The sequence below is a fragment of the Canis aureus genome, chromosome 5, assembly GCF_053574225.1.
Source record: "Canis aureus isolate CA01 chromosome 5, VMU_Caureus_v.1.0, whole genome shotgun sequence".
Taxonomy (NCBI): Eukaryota; Metazoa; Chordata; class Mammalia; order Carnivora; family Canidae; genus Canis; species Canis aureus.
The window spans coordinates 70,577,775-70,597,262 of record NC_135615.1 but is presented as its reverse complement, the minus strand read 5'-3'; the positions used below and the strand labels follow the sequence as shown (position 1 = coordinate 70,597,262).

Genomic DNA, 19,488 nt, shown 5'->3' with positions numbered 1-19,488 from the left:
GGTCCAGAAAAGCCCCCTGTGGCTGAAGGGTGGGGAATGAGAGGGACACCAGAGGGAAGGGCTGGAAGGGCTACTATGTGCTGTGGCCTAGTGCCAACAGGGCAGGGTCAGAGGCTGGGCAGGAAAGCAGCCTGGGGCTGGAAAGGAACTGCCAAGCCCTTGGTGTGCTCCCTCGGGTCAAGCATCATATTGGAGGTGTCGGGCACCTACTGCAGAGGGTCAAGTGCCGGAGGGAGCTGGCAGGTCAGGTCTCCCGACCGAGCCACTCTTCACGTGACCTGATGGAGGGAGGAAAAAATCCACTTCCCTGGCTTATTTAGCAGCACCTCCTGCACTGACGCTCCCAGGAAGAAAATAATGATGAAAACCAGCCCCACCGCTACGGCAACAGCAAACCCTTCTGACTCACCCTCCCGACTAGGAGCCTGGCAGCCTGGCGGGGAAGCCTGCCTAGCAGTCGTGGGGGGCGTCAGGAGCCCCCCCACCCAGGGCTTCAGGATCCCCCTTCCGGTAGCGGCAGGCCTGGCTCGGATCCCGGCTTCCCTGCGCCTTCCAGCAGGGAATCGCCGCAGCCGCCAACATCTGGACGGCCCTTCACAGCTCACACTGTGATTTATGCCACCACCTGGCAGTGTGGGATTAGCCCCACTGGACAGATGAGGACACTGAGGCTCAGAGAGCAGAGGGGCCCTGCCTACCAGCCGGGTATCCTTCCCTCTGTACCCCCGACTCCCACTTGGCAAACGTTTGTTCACCTGTACAGGTATCCTGCTCTGATTCATCTGTGGCACAAAGGAATAAATGAGTATTAGAAGCATGTCACCACCACCGCACCCCCCGCCCCAGCCTGTCCCTTACTTCTTCTCCTGGGAATCTACTCACTGGGCAGGGTAGTGGGGGTGCTCTGTTCCGGTCTAGCCCAAGAGGCCCAGAACAGGGGTCATGTGGGGCTGACGAGAGCCTGCTCCACGAGAAGAGTACCCCCAGGTGTCTGGGCTGCAGGGTTTCCCTTCAAAATGCCTGGCTCTGAACTTGACCCGTAGTATTAATGATGGCTAATATTTTGTCTGCGCTAACTCTGGGCCAGGCCTTGTGCCCAGCACTTCGCAGGCACCGTCTCCCTAAGCCTCAGAGGCAGAATGAGGGAGGGACCCTGGTCCCTGTTCTATGGTAGGGGCGCAGCCTGAGACCTCGGGGTCTGACCCCAGAGCCTGAGCTTCTGACAGGTACCTGCAGCCCCCAGGAGACCTTCCCCTCCTCCCATCCCCACCCCGGGCAGGCTGGGAAGATTAAAGAGAGGGGGGGAGGCAGAGGAGCAGAGGGGAGGGAGCTCAGCTACCGCCTGCAATCATTTCCTGGCCCTGGGCCAGAAGGCTGCAGGAAGAACCTGTTGGCAGAAGAGGTGCTCGCTGTCTGTGGGAAGGGAAGCGGGGTGGAGGGGCGGGGGCCCTCCTGGGATCTGGGCCCTGCCTCTCTCTAGGCCTGGGGTTTCCAGGAGGAAGGAAAGGAAAGGCATGGCTCTGGAGTACCTACTAAGTGCAGATGCTGAGCCCCGCACTTTACAGGTGGCATTTCGATTTATCCCCAGAGTGACACTAAGAGATAATAGCTAACACTTATTATATGCCAAGTGTCTCTTGAATGCTTAGCAGGCTTTGATTCATTTAATCCTCACAGAGACATGGCAGGTAGCGTCTGAGATCATCCTCGCTTTGCACAGGAGGAAACCGAAGCATAAAGAAGAGAAGTAACAAGGTCACCCGGCTGACACAGACCTGACCCACGTCCCCTGGTCCCAGAGTCCAAGAGTAACAGATTTACTATCCCACTAGCGCAGTGGCATCCCCATTTTCCAAAGGAGGAGAGTGGGGCCCTTTCTTGAGGTCACCACGTATTAGAGTGGGAGGAGGTGGTCAGATCCCATCTCCTGGGAATCTCTGAGTTTTTTAGTGGCACCTCCTGGGCTGATGGCACCTTTGCCACTGCTCCCCAGCAGCTCCTGTCTGGAAACACCAAGAGCATGGGGAAAGGTTCTAGCTGTAGACTCTTGCCCATGGCTGCCCAGACTGAGCAGAGGAGCCAACCGTTTCCACCTACCTAGGAGAGTTTATTTTTGTTCAGGGTATTTTTGTCTGGAATCACACACCCAACCACGATCCCTTTCCAGAAATGGTGGTAGCCTGCTTCCTAGAACAGTTCATGAAGGGCTCCACTGCCTTCCTGGACCTCTGTGTACCCATCTGTACAAGGGGCTGGAGGGCTGTTCTCTGGGGACCCTCCTGGCCCCCACACTCCAAGATTCTCTGCCTGGAAGCTTCCCATTTAGCCAACAATCATGGTTGTGTGCCTTATAGACATGACGCCCTCCAAAAGGCTGGTCATGATTTCTGTCAGCTGGGTCCTAAGTACTGACTAAGTGCCAGGTGCTGTGCTGTGTGCTCTCCATGGATTCTCTCACTGAGTTTGCTCAGTGGCCCTAAGAGGCAGGTTCAATCATCTCCATTTTCAGATGAACAAAGAAGTCAGGCTGAGCAACCTGCCTGCACTCACACTCCAGAACGACCGGAGCAGGGCGGCTCACCATCGCCTGGTACAGCTGGGAGGGTGAGAGCTGATCATGTATGTCAAACATGTGGCCATTGCAGGCCCTTAGCAACAGGGCCCGTCACCCTCCATCCTGTCCTGTCTGGCTGGCCTGGGGAGCCCAACAGCCCAGTCTGTCCCAGCCTGGGACCCAAACAGTCTCTCACTTTGGAGGGAGGGTCCCTGTGTTCTTGGTGGCCTATCTTGGGGATGACAGCTAGTGGCAGCCTGGGGACAGCCGCCTGCTCAGATGGCTCATAGGGCTGCTGACAGCAGATAGGCACTGACAGGCTGGAGCAGCTGGCACCGCCCGAGGCATACCAGGCACCTGGGAGCCTCTGCCTGCACCCCACCCCAAGTCCAGACCCTTCTCTAACATTTGGGGGTCTTCAGGACCAAAGCCAAGAGTCCCAACAGAACACCGTGCACCTAAATATTTAAGTTATGAACCAAGGTAACAAACTCTTAAATAAAATATGTCCTATCTTTCCACCTAGACATAATGGTCTGGAAGGCCAGGCTGTGAATGTAAATTCCTCTGACTCCTTTGAGCGTAGTAGTGTCCAGTCAGCCCTAGCCAGCATTCCCACTCCTCGTTCCCTTCCAGGCAGGGGCCTAAAACACAGGTCTGGACACGCTTGGGCTCCTGTGTCAGCAACATCCACACCTCCCTTCTCCCAGTTGGTCTTTGTCCCTGGGGTCTGGGGGTGGGGCGGTGGAGGGGGTGCACACACCAGCCACACAGGCTGTCCTCTAGAAAAGCCCTGGCAGGTCTGTAAAGTGGGGTTGGGGCTGATTGGATAGGGCATCAGGTTGTGAGCAAACTGGCAAATCCTCACTGGAGACACATTCCCAAGCAGTCTCAGGCCACACAGGTACCTGAGCTCTGGAAGCAGCCCAGGAGGATGAAGAGAGCTTGGAATTTAGCATCAGGAAATCCAGGCCAACCCCAGCGCATGCCTTGCTTGCAAACTGCTTGACGCCACATTGACTAGCATTTCTAAGAAGCCCTCTACCTCCCGCACCACTGAATCCCCAGCACCTAGCTCAGAGGAAGCACCAAGGAATATCTGGCTGGCTGAGTAAGCCCTGTGATTATTCACCGAGGCTTTCCATCTGCTCACGGGGGTCAATCAAGCATCACACATTCACAGAAGGCCAGGCAGCTCAGACACAGTGCTCACAGTCCAGGGAGAGAGATTTGAGGTGGAAAAAGGAACAGATTCCAACAGTGTGACGCCTGCCGTGACAGGAGTGGTGGGGACAGGTGTTACCAGAGCCCAGAGGAGGCTACCCATATGCGGTGGGGGCGCAGGAGTAGAGAAGCTCCAAAGGGGAAATGAGGAATTAGCTGGCCTTAAGGAGATACAGAGGGGAAAGAAGTTCCAGAGGCCAGAACAGCAAATGCAAAGGCACTGAGTGTAGCTGGCGGGCTTAAATCAATGCAGCCTAAGGTCAGGGAGCACTGGTGAGCGTTAGGGTTTGCGGGGCAGCCTGGGCAGCGTCCCACTGGCTAGACCAAGTGTGACCACCCCCCCAGACCAGCAGTTATCAGCAGCACCTTTGAACTTGTTAGAGATACAAATTCTCAGGCTTTATCTCAGACCTACTTGATCAGAAACTCAGAAACCCAGAAATCTGTATTTTAAGAAGCCCTCTAGGGGATCCCTGGGTGGCTCAGCCGTTTAGCGCCTGCCTTCGGCCCACGGCGTAATCCTGGAGTCCTGGGATCGGGTCCCATGTCGGGCTCCCTGCATGGAGCCCTCCTCTGCCTGTATCTCTGCCTCTCTCTCTGTCTCTGTGTGTCTCTCATGAATAAATAAATAAAATCTTTAAAAAAAAAGAAGCCCTCCAGGTGATTCTGCTGCATGTTCAAGTTTGAGAGGCACCACATCAGACTTCTTCCTGAAGGCAATGAGGAGCCATAGACTGCTGTCAACAGAGGCAGGGAGGACCAGAACCGCACTTGATTATGGTCACTGAGGGGAGTCTGGTGAGAGGCTGGTAAAAGGCCCATGTCTGAAAGTTGGCCCCATGTGGCCCCTCACCTCCAGCTGGACAGAGCTGCTGCATGTGTCAGAAGAATCATCTATCTGCACATGTGAGGGAAGGGGCCACCGGGAAGCCGAGCCCCTTGCTGGGCACAGGGCCTGTTGTCAGGGTGACCACCTGTCACTAAGAGAAAGAGGGCAGCGCCCTACAGAGGGTCAATGAAGAGGAGCTGGTTATCATGGCAACCTCCCCTCAGGTGGGACAGGGTAATGGAAGGAGGCCTGGTGGTCCCCAAGCCCCTCACTCCCCCCCTCCCCCGTCTGCCTGCATCCAGCTCATCATCCCCTCCTCTGTCCATCTGGGCCCCAGGTGGCAGTTTCCCTAGCTCCCTCTCCTGAAGCCACACCCTCCTTGTCACAGCCTAAGGGCTGGGGGCTGTCTCCTTGGTTACAGCCCTGACTCCCGTGGTAGCCATGGTGATCTTCTCTCAGGAGGCCTGAGACCCTCATCTGCCAGGCTTTCGCCTTCCTTTGCCAAGGCTGGTCCTGGGGGCAGTGACCCAAGTCAGTGGCAGGGCCCCCTCCACTCTTTTTAGCTGACACTGGGTGTGGAACAAGAGGATTCAACGTGTCACCTTCGACGAGGAGACGGATGCAGCAGGGCACGTTAAACACCTCGGCGCTTGGGGCGGGGGAGCAAACCGCACCCTCAAACCTGGTAGAGGGCAAAGCACAAGGAGTCTAGAGTCCCCTGGGCCAACACCATGTGACCCCGGGGAAGGCCCCTCAAGCCTCAGCCTCGTCCCCTGTACATCAGAGAGGACGTTGCATCTACCTCCGAGGGCTCCTGCAAGACTCAGCGAGGAGTCCAGAAGCACAGTGCCTGGCACCTCCGGGGTCCCATCTTCCCGCTCCCCAGGGAGGAGGGAGGAGCGCCTACCCCCAGCTCCTGGGTGACCCCACTCTGCCGGTGGGACACCTAGCAGGGAAGAGCAGTGGCTCTGGGGGTCAGGACGTCCCACAAGCACTGACTTCGGGGACACTTCTTACTACTCTGAATCATCTGGCAGCGAATGGAGCCCCGCCTGGCAAACTGCTTCCTCCAGGTAATTTACATTTCCTATTGTCAGGGCAGTCGTCTGCACTGGAGATCATCTGATGCAGGGATGTTTTCTAGAAAGCGGGAGCCATGTCGCACTTCTCGGTTTTCCTGCAACGCCTGGCCCAGGCCCTGGCGGGGAGCACCCCTGGGAAGAGAAGCACAGAAGGGACCTGGGAAGTCACCTGCTCTCACTCCGCGTGCAGGCAAAAGGCTCTCGTCCCTGCTCGTCCCTGCTCTCAGCGCTCTTCTCCAAGGAGGAGGCCGCTTCCCTGCGGAAAGCCCCCCGTGCCTAGGGCTCCAGGGCACCTGAGCTCCGTGGGGGGAGCAGGAGCTGGCCGGGCGGCAGGGGAACTCGGAACTCCGGGGCCGCCCCAACCCCGCGGCCTCCAGGCCCCCCCTTCCCCTCCCGCTGAGAGTTGATAATAGGAGTGGTTCTAATTATGCTCTAATTGCTTTCTTCCAGGCGGTTTCTCTGGAGCCAAGGAGTTCAGAGTTCATGAATAAATGAAGAGGGAGGACGCGGGAAGGGATGCTGATTGATCCACAAACCTCTGCGTGCCAGTGTCTGCCCCACAAATGCTTGGGCATGCAGCTGTGTGCAGTTCTGAATACACAAACATACACACACAAACATGCACACACAAACATGCACACTACAGCCCCAAGCCCCTCTCCCCCAAGGACTAGTAGGGGGTCAAAGGAAGGTTGACAAGAAGTCTCCTACACTGGCATTGGGTCCCGGTCCCAACGCTATCACTGACTTGCACCGTGGTCTTGGGCAAATCCTCGTCCTCCCACCTGTATGGTGTGGGAGTGAAGGTAACGGCCTCCTCTCAGAAAACGCAGACTTTAGGGTGTCAGTGGGGGCAGCCTCCAGCTGGAGAGAACCCTGGGCTAGGCCGGGTAGGCACTGTTGCCCTCAGACTGCCCTTTCCTCTAGATGTCTCATTCCTAAAGAAGAACTGGCCAAGCAGCTGGGCGCTCCAGGGAAGCGGCAGGAGGAACCCTGGACTCCGACACGTGCTTGTGACCCACCAGCTCCAGCTCCCAGGGCCACCAGCTCTGAGGCCTCGGGCCAGGCACTCAAGCTTTTTACGCTTCAGGTGCTTCCTCTGTTAAGTGGCAATGATTAGCTGTGTGTTAGGAAGGTTCCCCCAGGGCACAGAACAGCCTTAGGCGAGGGCCTGGCATACAGTAAGCACTTGGTAAGCGGTGTAGTTACTGCTAACATTGTGATCACCCCGCACAGTATAGAAGGGTGCTTTCGTGACAGATGAACAAAGACACAGAGAAGTCAAGCAACTTGCCCCAAATCATGAATGAGGTGACGGAATTTGAACCCAGGACCACAGGACCCTGAAGTCTCTGTGTCTTGATTCTCCACTCTGTTGATTCACCGGTCCCCAAGAGCTGGCACACAGTAGGTAACTGTAATAACGTATCAAGCGACAAAGAAATGTAGAGGAAAAAATGAACATAAAAAACGGGCTCTGGGCAGCCCGAGTGGCTCAGCGGTTTAGCGCCGCCTTCAGCCCAGGGCCTGATCCTGGAGACCCAGGATCAAGTCCCACGTTGGGCTCCCTGCGTGGAGCCTGCTTCTCCCTCTGCCTCTCTCTCTGTGTCTCTCATGAATAAATAAAATATTAAAAAAAAACAAAAACAAAAAACAGGCTCTGGGGACGTCCAGGTGGTTCAGTGGTTAAGCATCTGCCTTTGGCCCAAGGCGTGATCCTGGAGTCCCGGGATCGAGTCCCACATCGGGCTTCCTGCATGGAGCCTGTTCCTCCCTCTGCCTGTGTCTCTGCCTCTCTCTCTCTCTCTCTCTCATGAATAAATAAATAAAATCTTTAAAAAAACAAAAACAAAAACAGGCTCTGTTTCCAGTGACCCAGGTGGGAGTGGGCTGATGGAGATAGAATTAGGCCAAGACCTCTTTCAAGGTCAAAGCCAAGTGCTGGGTCTGAGGGACCCCAGGACTCCATGCCTCCTCGGCAGCTGGGGCCAGGTGGGGATACTGGGGATCCTATGCTAGTGGAAAGAAATCTTTTTTTACTCCTTCATGACTTCCCTAAGAAGCCAAAGCTAGGAATCCTGACTTGTGGCAATTGGCGGAACCGGCTCTGCCACTGCTTTGCTGTGTGACTATGGGCAAGTGAATTCCGTTCTGTGAGGCCCAGAGCCTTCATCCAGGTAATGGGGATGACAAGGGGCCACCTCTGGGGCTGTGGCGAGGGTGACGGGGGGGGGGGGGGGGCCCACCCTATAGTAGAGGCGAAGAGTGGGGGCTTGGAGTCTGACGGCCTGGATCTGAATCCCAGCTCTGCCGCTGCCTGACGTTAAGTGCTCACGGCCTCAGATCTGCTTCTGTGAAACGGGGATGATAAATCTACTACACCAGGGTGGAGCAAGGGATGGGCTCCTACAGGTGAAGCAGTTACAGCAGTAGGCAGTGTGGTGGAAGTGCTCAATAAATCTACTAGACTACGCACATGCAGAGGCCCTGCAGTCCGTTTCACATATGGGGAAGCAGCCCCAGAGAGGGGCAAGGACTTGTCCAAGGTCACAGAGTCAGCGCACGGCAGAGCCAGGCCCACGTGGGAGCTAGCTGTATTCAGGGCCCCCTGTGCACACCTGAGCTTGAATGATAACCACAAGACCCTCCCCAGCACCTGGGCCACCTTGCTTGGACTTGAGGGACTCTGGGGAGGGGGGAGGCTGAAGCTCCCATCTCCTGTCTTCCCTGCTGGCTCAAACCAGCGGGGTGTGTCAGAGGGCAGGGAGGGGGACCCGCCTTCTTGGCCCGGCCCACCGCCCCCTTTACTCCGGGGCTGGCTGCAGAGGTCTCAGAAACAATCCAGGGGCCCGGGACTGGAACACCATTTGTCAGCCCTGCATGGTGGTGGCGGGCTTGTTTCCATGGCAACGGTGCAGTGTGAAGGCATCCTGGCATCATTAGGGAGCGCGCTGAGTAGTATAAACAGAGGCTGCAGTAGATTACACGCCTATTATGAGCAGTCTCGGGCTCTGAGCACTGGTAATTATGCCTAATTGTGCATTTAATTGTGTAATTGAAAACCCACATCTCTGATTCGGGCTGGGGCTGCAGAACCTCCCCCCCTCCAAAAAAAAAGAGGCTTAGGAGCCATCACTACCCTGAAAATCCCAGGGCTGCCTCCCCTCCTAGGGCAAGGGGTAGCCAGAGTACACATGGGATTAAAGAGCCTACAGACTCCCATTTCCCCCACTTCCCGTGCCAGGAGCTCAGCCAGGATCTGTGGTTGGGATGGGGAGGAGCATGCTTAAGGCAAAGGGACATGGGGGAACACAAAAATGCTCAATTTCCATTATTCAGAGTAGATACCACTTTGTGCTTTTGCCACTGTTCTCTCAGGACCTAGAACCAGCATCTAGGTGGCTCCAAGAGACCTGAATCATCCTCAGATCCATTATACATCCAAGTGGTCATCCAACTCACGTATAAATTCTTAATCACTGCCTCTGACAGGGAACTCACCACTGACTGTCAGTCTGGCCACTGCAGAGCCTCTGTAGATAACCTGAAAACCACTGATGGAGTTCAACAATCTCCTCTCTAGTCCCCAGTTTCATGGACTGGAAATAATGAGGCCCAGAGAAGGGCAGAGCCAGTTCAAAGTTGCACAGCAAGTGAGTTCCAGTCCAGAACCCCAGGATTCTGACTTGCAATTGAGGGCATAGTTTGGGCCCTAGGGTGACTTAGCACCTAGAATTGTGCCTGGCACTTTGTGGGTGCTTTATAAATATGTGCTGAATACTACTCTGGGTAGGGTCAGCTAGTGGCAAATCTTACTCTCTGATCCAACAGGTTTTAATCTTTCATGAGTTCAGGGAGCTGACCTGCAGTGGCCCAGGGTTACTGATGGGTCAGAGCCTCCTGCTGTGGTCTGAGACTTGAGTTTACAACCAAATATGCCAAGTGGGCATTGGGGATGGGGACAGTACCGACACTCATTCAAACAGAAGACAGAGGAAAGAAGAGGTCATGTGAGCACCGACAACCTGACATCTGGCTGTAAAGCTTTGGGCAGACTGTTGGAGGCAGGAGGTCTCTGCTCAGAGACCGATTCTCAGCTGCCTAGAGCAGGATGGCCTGGTGTAGTGGTAGGTGTGGTCTCTACTTGGGAAAGGACAGGTCTCCTTGCTGACTTAGAGCTGGAGAGGTCCTCTTAGCTGCTGAGTCCAACCTCCTCCCTCTAAAGAGGGGACCAGGGCGCCACACCTTCCTCTTTGCTGCTCTCTGAATGGAGCGCTGGGCTCTGGGGCCAGACTCTCCCTGCGTTATCTCAGGCCACCCTCACTACAGTCCCTTGAGGGTGTGCTATTATTATTCCCATTTGATAGAAGAGAAGACTGAGGAACAGTAAGGCCAAGGCCACATAAATTTGGCAGAACTTCCACTTCACTTCCATCTTCTACTGATTGAAAAGGGAACAAGTCCCCTTTCCTATACCACAGTATTTAGAGTCATAGAACTTCCTATTTCGTTTCGTTTTTTTTTTTTTTTAAGCTTTTACTTATTTATTTGAGAGAGAGAGCAGAGAGCACAAGTGCGTAGTAGGGCAGAGGGAGAAGGAGAAGCAGGCTGCCTGCTGAGTGGGGAGCCCAACGCAAGGCTCAATCCCAGGACCCTGAGATCATGACCTGAGCCGAAGGCAGATGCTCAACTAACTGAGCCACCCAGGAGCCCCATTTCTGGAGCATTTAAGAGTGTGAACCCTTTATGAGCTTTACTCAGTATATCTTATCTCAGAGGATACTCCTGAGAACTCTCTGAGGCAGATTATCCTGATTTAGAGAACTGCAGGTGGAAGCTCAGAGAGGTTAAGCATCTTGCTCAAGGTCAGCCAGCTACAAAGGGGTTGAGATGGAACTCAAACCCCAGCCTGACCCCAAGCCCAAGCTCTTCCCTGTTGACCTCTCCGCCTCTGGTTCCCCAGCAGCTTTGAGAGGCAGAGGCCAGGAGTTCAGGTAACGTGTTCAAGCCTGCAGCCACAGTTTACAGCTCTTCTGGAGCAGCCCGGGTGGTTCAGCGGTTTAGCACCGCCTTGGGCCCAGGGCATGATCCTGGAGTCCCCGGATCAAGTCCCACATCGGGCTCCCTGCAGGGAGCCTGCTTCTCCCTCTGCCTGTGTCTCTGCCTCTCTCTCTCTAATAAATAAATAATCTTAAAAAAGAAAAATAACAGCTCTTCTAAAACTGTGGGGCACGGTGCTTGGCTGGCAGAAGGGTCTCGGATTCACCAGCCCTCTCCCTCTCCAGGTCAAGGCCAGAGGCCGAGGGCACTGGAACTGGGCTCTGTCAGACTACAACTGGCTCCATCGTCTATAGCCTGGAACTAGCCTTTACTTTTATTTTTAAAAATTTTTAAAGGTTTTATTTATTTATGTGAGAGAGGGCAAGAGACCACAAGCAGAGGGAGCAGCAGAGGGAGAGGGAGAAGCAGGCTGCCTGCTGGGCAGGGAGCCCACTGTGGGGCTTGATCCCAGGACCCCAGGATCATGACTTGAGCTGAAGGCAGAAGCCCAACCGACTGAGCCACCAGGCGCCCCAGGAAGTAGCTTTTAATAAACACATTTCTAGTGCTCCCGGATGGCTCAGTTGGTACAGCATACAACAACTCTTGGTCTCAGGGTCATGAGTTCAAGCCCCATACTGGGCTTAGAGATTACTTAAAAAAAAACAAAAAAAGACATTAAAAAAACAAACACACACAACAAAAACCACATCTCTGGTCTCAACTTGCTCTCCCATCACCCATACCCTCTTGAGGCTAGAGGAGAGAAGAGATGTCAATGATCACAGCTGATCATCTCTGCTTGATCCAGATTTTACAAGCATCTTCAAATATTTTCCCCTTGATCACTCATCTGAGGCCCAGGCTGTATCTTCTGTTTCCTTGGTGACAAGTCCCTTCATGCTTCAGGCCTCGGTAAATGGGTATAAAAGCCACACCTATCTCACAGAGTTGTGATGAGGGCTCACAGGTCTCCAATACAGGTTACTTTCTTCCCCGGGTAACTTTCCCTCAACCTGCCTCATAGCAACTTTACACTCAGCACGGTGATCGGGGTGAGGAGGAACCGGGGACAAGCAGCTCAGCAAATCTGGCACCTAGTAACAACCCCTAGCAACAGAGGAAAGGGTTAGGTTTCTCCAGATGCGTCCAGGTCCAGCATCCCCACCTGCTGGGGGGGAACAGTGGGGCACACGCTGTGGAGGCATGGAGTCCGAGGTCTGGGTTTGAATCCTCATTCTGGGGGCAACTGGGCAGCTCAGTGGTTCAGTGTCTGCCTCCGGCTCAGGTTGTGATCCCGGGGTCCTGGGATCAAGTCTCACATCAGGCTCCCTGCAGGGAGCCTGCTTCTCCCTCTACCTGTGTCTCTGCCTCTCTCTGTGTCTCTCATGATTAAATAAATAAAATCTTTTTTAAAAAATTAAAAAAAAAAAAAGAATCCTTATTCTGTGCCCGCTCTACATGTGACCCTGGATGATTGAGACAGTAATCAGGGACAAGGCAGACAAAGTGCCTGGCTCATTGGAGACACCGAACAAAAGGAAGTAGGAGCTGCTGTTATTATTTCCCTCTGAATCATTAAACTTTCCACATAAAAAAACTAAGACTTAAAGAGTTTATGGAGATGACTCTGACCTCTAAATCCCCCAAACTGCCACGGGGTAGGGGCCCGATGTCCTGACTACTTTACAGGAGGGAGGCTCTGGCTCAGAGAGGGGAAGGGACTGTCTGGAAGTCACAAAGCAAGGCAGCAATGTCTCTGACCCCAGAGATACTGCTCCTAACCCCTGCACCACATCTCAGAGCAGCTGCTGTTTATGGGGTGCTTATCCCCAGATCTCGCATCCGCCCACCCCTACAAAGGAGCCAAACCTGGGCCATCCCCCAAGCTTCCTGGAGGCCCTCTTCACCATCTACCTGGCTCTGCTTACCTCATAAGGGTCTTGAAGGCTGTTTGGCCTCAGCCTGTCCATCTGCAAAAGGGAGCTGACCACCCCAGTGGTCCAAAAGGATATGAGGAGCTAAAAGGGTCAGGGGCCTAGACAACTTTTGTGCTCTGTTCTTCAGACTCCCAAGCCTGGCCTAAGGATCTGAAGCACCCAGAGCAGAGCAGACCCTCCCCAGGAGGCCGCCAGCTTGCAGGCATAGCTGCTTCAGAGCGCAGGCCCCCCGCAGGAGCCCATCTCCCTCCAGTCTCTACCATCACTACCGCTAATAACGACATCAATCAGGTTGACCACGTTTCACATCATTACTCGCAGCTCAGCAGGAAGCTACATATTTCCCCCCTCACCCACCACCTTCCAGAAAGCAAAGAGCTTTCCAGAAAGGAAGGGAACGAAACCATCATTTTTCTGAATACCTACTATGTGCGTGGCATTTGGCTAGCCCCTTTTAACAACTCCACAAGGTAAGGAAGGCTTTCTCATTGCCGGAGGAAGAAAGGAGAGCCCAGAGGAGTGAATGCACATGTCCAAGGTCACCCGGAGCCGGGACAAGAACAGCCATGGCAGTGATGTATTACTGAGCACTCACAGGCCCGCAGTGCCAGGCAAGGGCTGATCCTACTGGACTATTATCATTTTCAGATGAGGAAGCCGAGGCTGGAAGTGGTGAAGGGGCCTGTCTGAGGTCACATGTTGCATAAACATGAACAGCAGGCTGGTGCTGGCAGACAGGTGGCTCTCTGCTCAAGCAGAAGAGTGCACACACATCCTCAGTCCATCACTGGCTAGCTTAGAGACCTCAGACAAACTTCCTCACCTGCCCGAGCCTCACTCTCCTCATCTGAAATAAGGGAGAGTGAGAATATCCACCTCCTGGTATGGAAGAACAATGAGGATAAAAACAGTGAGACAGCTAACATTTATCGATTGCAGAACATGTACTAGGCACTCTGCCAAACGCTTTACATATGTAAGCTCATTTGGTTAAATGAGGTAATGCATATAAAGTGCTTAGCACAGGACTCCAGAAATGGGAGTGATAATGATGATGATGAAGAAAGTAATGAGGATTCCCTTGGGCAAATCTTCTTAGTTTATCTTCTTACAGGAAGAACAGGATGACCTGTAAGGTTTCAGGAAGGAGGTGGACCCGGAAAAAAAAGGGGGGGAGGGTTTGGACGGGGGAGGGGAAAGAGTACATAAAAATTAGGAGGTGAATAGTATTAAAAAGGTCAAGATACATCAAGTAAAACTCAGGTGAGGAAGGGACCCAAGGTGTTCTACAGAATGGTGGAGGACTGAGATGCCCTTAAATCTCTAGGCCAGCCCGGCCATCATCCCGCTGTCCCAAATGCGCAGGACTGGCAGGACCCCAGAGACACAGACCAGTGGATCTCCCCATTTCACAGATGAAAAAATCAAGGCTTGCAGTGGGGCAAAGCTGGCCTGAGTTCATAGGATGTCAGTGCCAGAGCTAGACTTGAATCCAAACCTCCTGCCTCTCAGCTCAGTGCCCAACTACCTGCTGCTTTCCACCAAGAGAGTGCAAGGGTGGGGGAGTACCTAGATATGTGTGAGCCACAATTCCAGGAAAGCATCTCATGATATATATCATTAACGTAACTATAAGAAGCTATAGTTCATTGAATGCTCACTCTGTGCCTGGCACGGAGCTAAGTTCATTATATGCATTTAGTCCTCACAACAACCCTAAGAATTGGTAACTGTTTTTTTTTTTATAAGATTTTATTTATTTATTCATGAGAGACAGAGAGAGAGAGAGGCAGAGACACAGGCAGAGGGAGAAGAAGGCTCCCTACAGGGAGCCTGATGCAGGACTCGATCCCAGGACCCCTGGGATCACTACATGAGCCAAAGGCAGATGTCCAACCACTGAGCCACCCAGGTGCCCTGGCAACTGTTTCTATTATCTCTAACCAATGATAAGACTGTGGCTCAGAGAGGGTAAGCCACTTGCCAAAGATCACACAGCTAGGAAGTGACAAAACCAGGACTTGAACCCAGGTCTGTCCTATCAAACTCTAGAGCCGTGTCCCTACACATGTCTACCTGGATGGTACAGCCCCCATCTGTTCCTCCTACCCGCCCCCCCAGAACACATTCATCCTACTCTCTCACCCACAGCAAGTCTATCCCAACTACAGGAGTGTTTACAACTACTCTATTTTACTGTAATGATCGAACCCCACTCAAATGAGAAAAATGACAGTTCCTCTTCTAAAGTTTTCAGCTGAGAAAAATTTAACAGCCTTTGCCTCCTCGGCCTCTTTCCACTGGATGAGAAAACAGGCTCCCTTCCCTCTAGGATGATGTCAGGCTGGTGGATTCCAGCTCTCCAGGAGGACCTTACAGAGCCGTCAAGCAGCAGAGGCTCCTGGGAGTGAGTGTCATCTGCAGGGACCCACTCTGCAATCCACCCAGACAGAACAACAGAGGCAACAGATCAATTTCGACGTCCGGGGATCCCTGGGTGGCACAGCGGTTTAGTGCCTGCCTTTGGCCCAGGGCGCGATCCTGGAGACCCGGGATCAAATCCCACATCGGGCTCCTGGTGCATGGAGCCTGCTTCTCCCTCTGCCTGTGTCTCTGCCTCTCTCTCTCTCTCTCTGTGTGACTATCATAAATAAATAAAAATTTAAAAAAAATTTTTTTGACGTCCTCCTTGGAGCACCCTCTCCCCACAAATTATCTCACATAACTCCCACAAGTGACCTGAAGCCACCCAGCCAAGATGCAGGAGAACCAGAATCCCACCCAGGTCTTGCCTAACTCCAGAGCCCCTAGGGTGTCGAAGCTTCTAAGTGGAAGCTAAGTGGAGTTAGCTTAGCTGGAGAGCTCTGGAGGCAGGTGAGTGGGAGGCAGGGAGGAGTACAGACCTCCTGAGGGACCCGGGGTTGCTCCAGGCCAGAACTGCCTTTTTTTTTTTTTTTTAATATAAAGAAGAAGGCAACAGAATATGCTGGCCAGCTGCCTGGTTTCAAAGCCTGGCTCTTAACTGTAGAACTTTGGGCAAGTTACTTTATAGGATTCTTATGGGGAATGAATGAGTTAATACACACAAAAGGGCTTACAAGGGCACCTAGCACCTAGCAAATGCTCCCCAAAGCTAACCATTGTTTACAGCAGCAGCAGAGAATGTGCCAGACTGCCAACAGTACTTAGTTGGGGTGTGGGACTGGGCTCAGAAGGAAACGCACCTTTACGTTCTGCTCTGTTTGGTTATTCATTGATTCATTTTTTACCAATATATGTATATTACCTTTGTAAAAATAAAGTCCTTGTTTAAATTTTAAAAATTAACAAACAAAAATCTTCTGAGAAGTTTCATCATTTCTTGGCATTTTCTATTCCTCAAAGTATATGAAGAAGGGTGTTTCTACTGTGAGCAGGAGTTGCCGAATAACTGATTCATTAATTTATTTTACAAATATTAATGGAGTGTCAGGCACTGTTCCAGCTGCTGGGGATTTAGCACGGAACAAAACAGATAATCTCTGCCCTTCTGGAGTTTCCATTCTACCTGACTTTAATTAATCCCCTCTGCAACCCTCAAGGATGAGCAATTTACAGACCAGCAGAGGAAGGCGGCCCAGTGAAGGGAAGTCACTTGTCCTGCGTCCCACAGCTGGGGGCAGGGAGGGCTACCATCTTCAGGGCCTGGCTGTTTTTACCATGGCCCAAGAGGGCAAGTCTGTGGATGGCAAGTTTGGGGCTGGCGTCTCCCAGAGGAGAGAAGCCAGATAAGTGAGGACATCTGCACATCCAGACTCAAAGCTTCACTCTGCATTACTGTATGCACCTGTGCTGGAGGAGTGGCACGGAAGCAGGCACCGTGGAGACCAGGCTGTGGAGTTAGGCATCAGTGCGGCTCACTTGGGTTTCCCTGCCTCACACTCAGATGGGAGTTCTACCCACCGACGTCCCCGTGCATCTCTGGTCTAGACGCTCAGCACAGCTTCAAAACCCTCTAGCTGCCCCGCCTGAGCTCTAGGATGGGCAGGAGACCCTGGCCTCTACTTAACCCGCTCCCCAAATTCACCTGCCGGAGCTTGAATTGAAGAGCGGAACTGGTCCCCCAAATTCACTCCACTGGCCTCCCTGAGGCAAGTTCCCTAAGCTGGGGTTCCCTAAGCTGGGGTTGCGCAGTTTCTCAGATGCTGGGGTCCCCAAGGATCCCCACCCCTCACCGTGCCAGCCCAGGCACGGAGGCTGGGCTGCCGGTCCCCACCCATGCCGCTCCGCTGGAACGCATGACGGATGGAGCGCCCCCGGCTGCAGTGGCCACAGCCGGAGCAGGGAGGGCACAGCACCCAGTTTGTCAGAGTCGCCCAGGACCCCGCAGGTCCCTGTGACCCTCTCCAGAGAGTGGCTCTCCGTTCCCGGGCCTGCCCAGACAGAAGGGTGAAGGCGGGCGGGAAGGGCGGAAAGGAGGAGGGAACGGGTCTTGGAGTCTGAGATCCCAACACACGCCGCCCAACGTGCACCAGAAATGGTGCGAGGTCTGGAGCCACACCAGGGAGAAACCCGAGACGCGCGCACAGGAGCGGGGACTTTGTGAGAAACCCGCGGGCACAGCCCCGGAGGAAGGGAGAGCCGCGCCACCGAGTCACGCAGAGGAAACCCTCGGCAGGGACCGAGCAGCCGGGACACACCCCCGCGGCCCCGCGGCCCCCCGGCCCCCGGAGCCCCCGTCCCCCTGCAGGCCACTCGCGCCGCGCGCAGGACGCACTCGGGGGCCGGGCAGCGCCGGGCGAGGAGCGCACACAAAGAGCAGCCCGGCCGGCAGCGCAGGCTCCGCCCGGCCGCCCCGCGACTCCGGCCCCCCCCGGGCTCGCGGCGGGCACACGCACGGAGACCGCGCCCCACCGGCCCGGCCCGCCGCCCGCGCTCACCAGCTGCAGGCAGCAGAAGGCGACGAGCGTGCAGCGCCCGCTGCACTTGCCCATGGCTCCGGGGCCGCGCGGCCGTCCTCCGCGGCGCCCCTCCCGCTCGGCGGCCGCCGCTCCTCCGCGCCGCGCGGGCTCCGCGTCCTCCCCGCGCCGCGCCCCGGGCGGCGGGGCCGGGCGCCTAGGGCCGGGCCCGGGGGCGCCGGGTGCTCGGCGCCGGCCGCTCGCGCTGCGAGTCCATGGTCCGTCGGCCCGCGCCGGCCCCGCCGCGCCGCGCTCCTTTGTCTGGCCGGCCGGCCGCCTGGCGCGCCTCCTGCCCCGGGGCGGCTGGCGGGGCGCGCGGAGCGAGGGGCGCGGCGCACAGCAGCACTGCCCAGCTGGGGCGGCCGCCCGGGCGCTCGGCGGCCGCGGCTTCCCGGCCCCACCACGTGGCTCCGCCGCCGCCGCCGCCCGGGAGGGGGGAGGGGGGAGGGGGGAGGGAGGAGGGGGAGGGGCGGGGCGGCCGCGGAGCAGCGGGGAGGGGAGGGGAGGGGAGGGGAGGGGGCAGGGAAGCGGAGAGCCGGGAGCCCCTGGGCGGGGCCGGGAAGGGCGCCCGCCTCGGGGCTGGCGGCCCCGCCCCCCGCCCCGCCCCCGCCTCCGGGGCGGACCCGGACTTCGCCGCTCCGCGCTGTGTGACCTTGGGGGCGTCGCGTCCCCTCTCTGGGCCGCAGCTTTCTTAGCAAAGTGGGAATGATGTCCACTTCCGAGTTGCCAAGGAGGTGAAGAGCAGTTGTGCCAATAAAGCACTTAGCCCTGTGCCTGGCCTGCTGAGGGTGCCGGAGCACTGGTCTCTCCACCTGCCCCGGGGGCCCCGGGGTTCCAGCCTTGTCTCTCTCTCTCTTTGCACCCTGGTCCCCAGATCCGCTCCGCATCCCAACGTCCTCCGTCCTCAGGGTCTGGTCATACGTTTGTCCTTCCCTCTCTCCTTCTACTGGCATTTACTGAGCCTCTACTGCATGCACACCCTTGGGGGCCCCAGGATCCAGAGAAGAGCCCTGCAGCGCTGTTCCAGAACCCTCTGAGCCTCCCAGTCCAGGGAATAGACAAGCTCCCAGAGGCATGTGGCTGAGATGCCTGAGGGCAGAGACGGAGGACTGTGGCCAGCGCCTAACCAGCCCCCGCCTCTGCTGCAGTGGGAAGTCAGAAAGCAGAAGACTGCCTTCTTCAAGACACCCCCAAAAGTACTCCAACTTCCAAACAGGTGCCAAATCCATTTCATCCTCCCTGCCTCTTTCCTAACTTCCTCTAGTTACCTTGGTGGTTAGCATCACGCAGGTGGGAATCCCTGCATCGTCCTCCGGGCTTCTCTGTCCCATCCACCTGACCATCCTGTGAACGGCACCTTCCTGCTTATATCTATGAAATTCCTCCTATGTGCTAGGCTCTCCGCTGAGGGTAAGGGGGTGAACCAGTCACTGTAGCCACTGAGAGAACAGCCCAGCGAGGGATGGTCATGACAACAAGAAAACATACAAATAAGTACATAATGACAGATTCTGGTGAGTACTCTACAGGACAATAAGGAGTAAAAGACAATAAGGGGGTGCAGTCCAGGTGTGGAGACCAAGATGGGCCTCCTGGGGGAAATGGTGTTAATGCTGAGAAGACAATAGGGAAGGAGAGGCCCAGGGGTGGAGAACAGCGTCCCGGCAGAAGAGACAGAATGTTGCCGGTTCTTCCTGCCTTCTCCATGCTCACTAGCCCTTCCAACCCAGATGGCACCATGATACAGATTCAGACCCATGGTTCAGGACCCAAACAGCCTGGGTTCCAGTCCCAGCACCGCCACTTGTATGCTGTTCACATGATAAGCACTCAAATGCATTATTATGATCTTCTCCAGGGACTGGCTGCATAATTTGTGGGG

The 19,488-nt window shown here is 55.2% G+C and overlaps 1 protein-coding gene across 1 annotated transcript in view; it reads right to left on the bottom strand.

Annotated features, from left to right (window-relative positions):
* Positions 1–17,732, bottom strand: part of NKAIN1 (sodium/potassium transporting ATPase interacting 1) — a 40,561-nt gene extending 22,829 nt beyond the window's left edge. The window contains exon 1 of the mRNA XM_077898777.1: positions 17,589–17,732. Within this exon, the coding sequence (XP_077754903.1) occupies positions 17,589–17,642 (54 nt within the window). The 5' untranslated portion in view covers positions 17,643–17,732. The remainder of the gene's footprint in view (positions 1–17,588) is intronic.
* Positions 17,733–19,488: the final 1,756 nt, after the last annotated feature.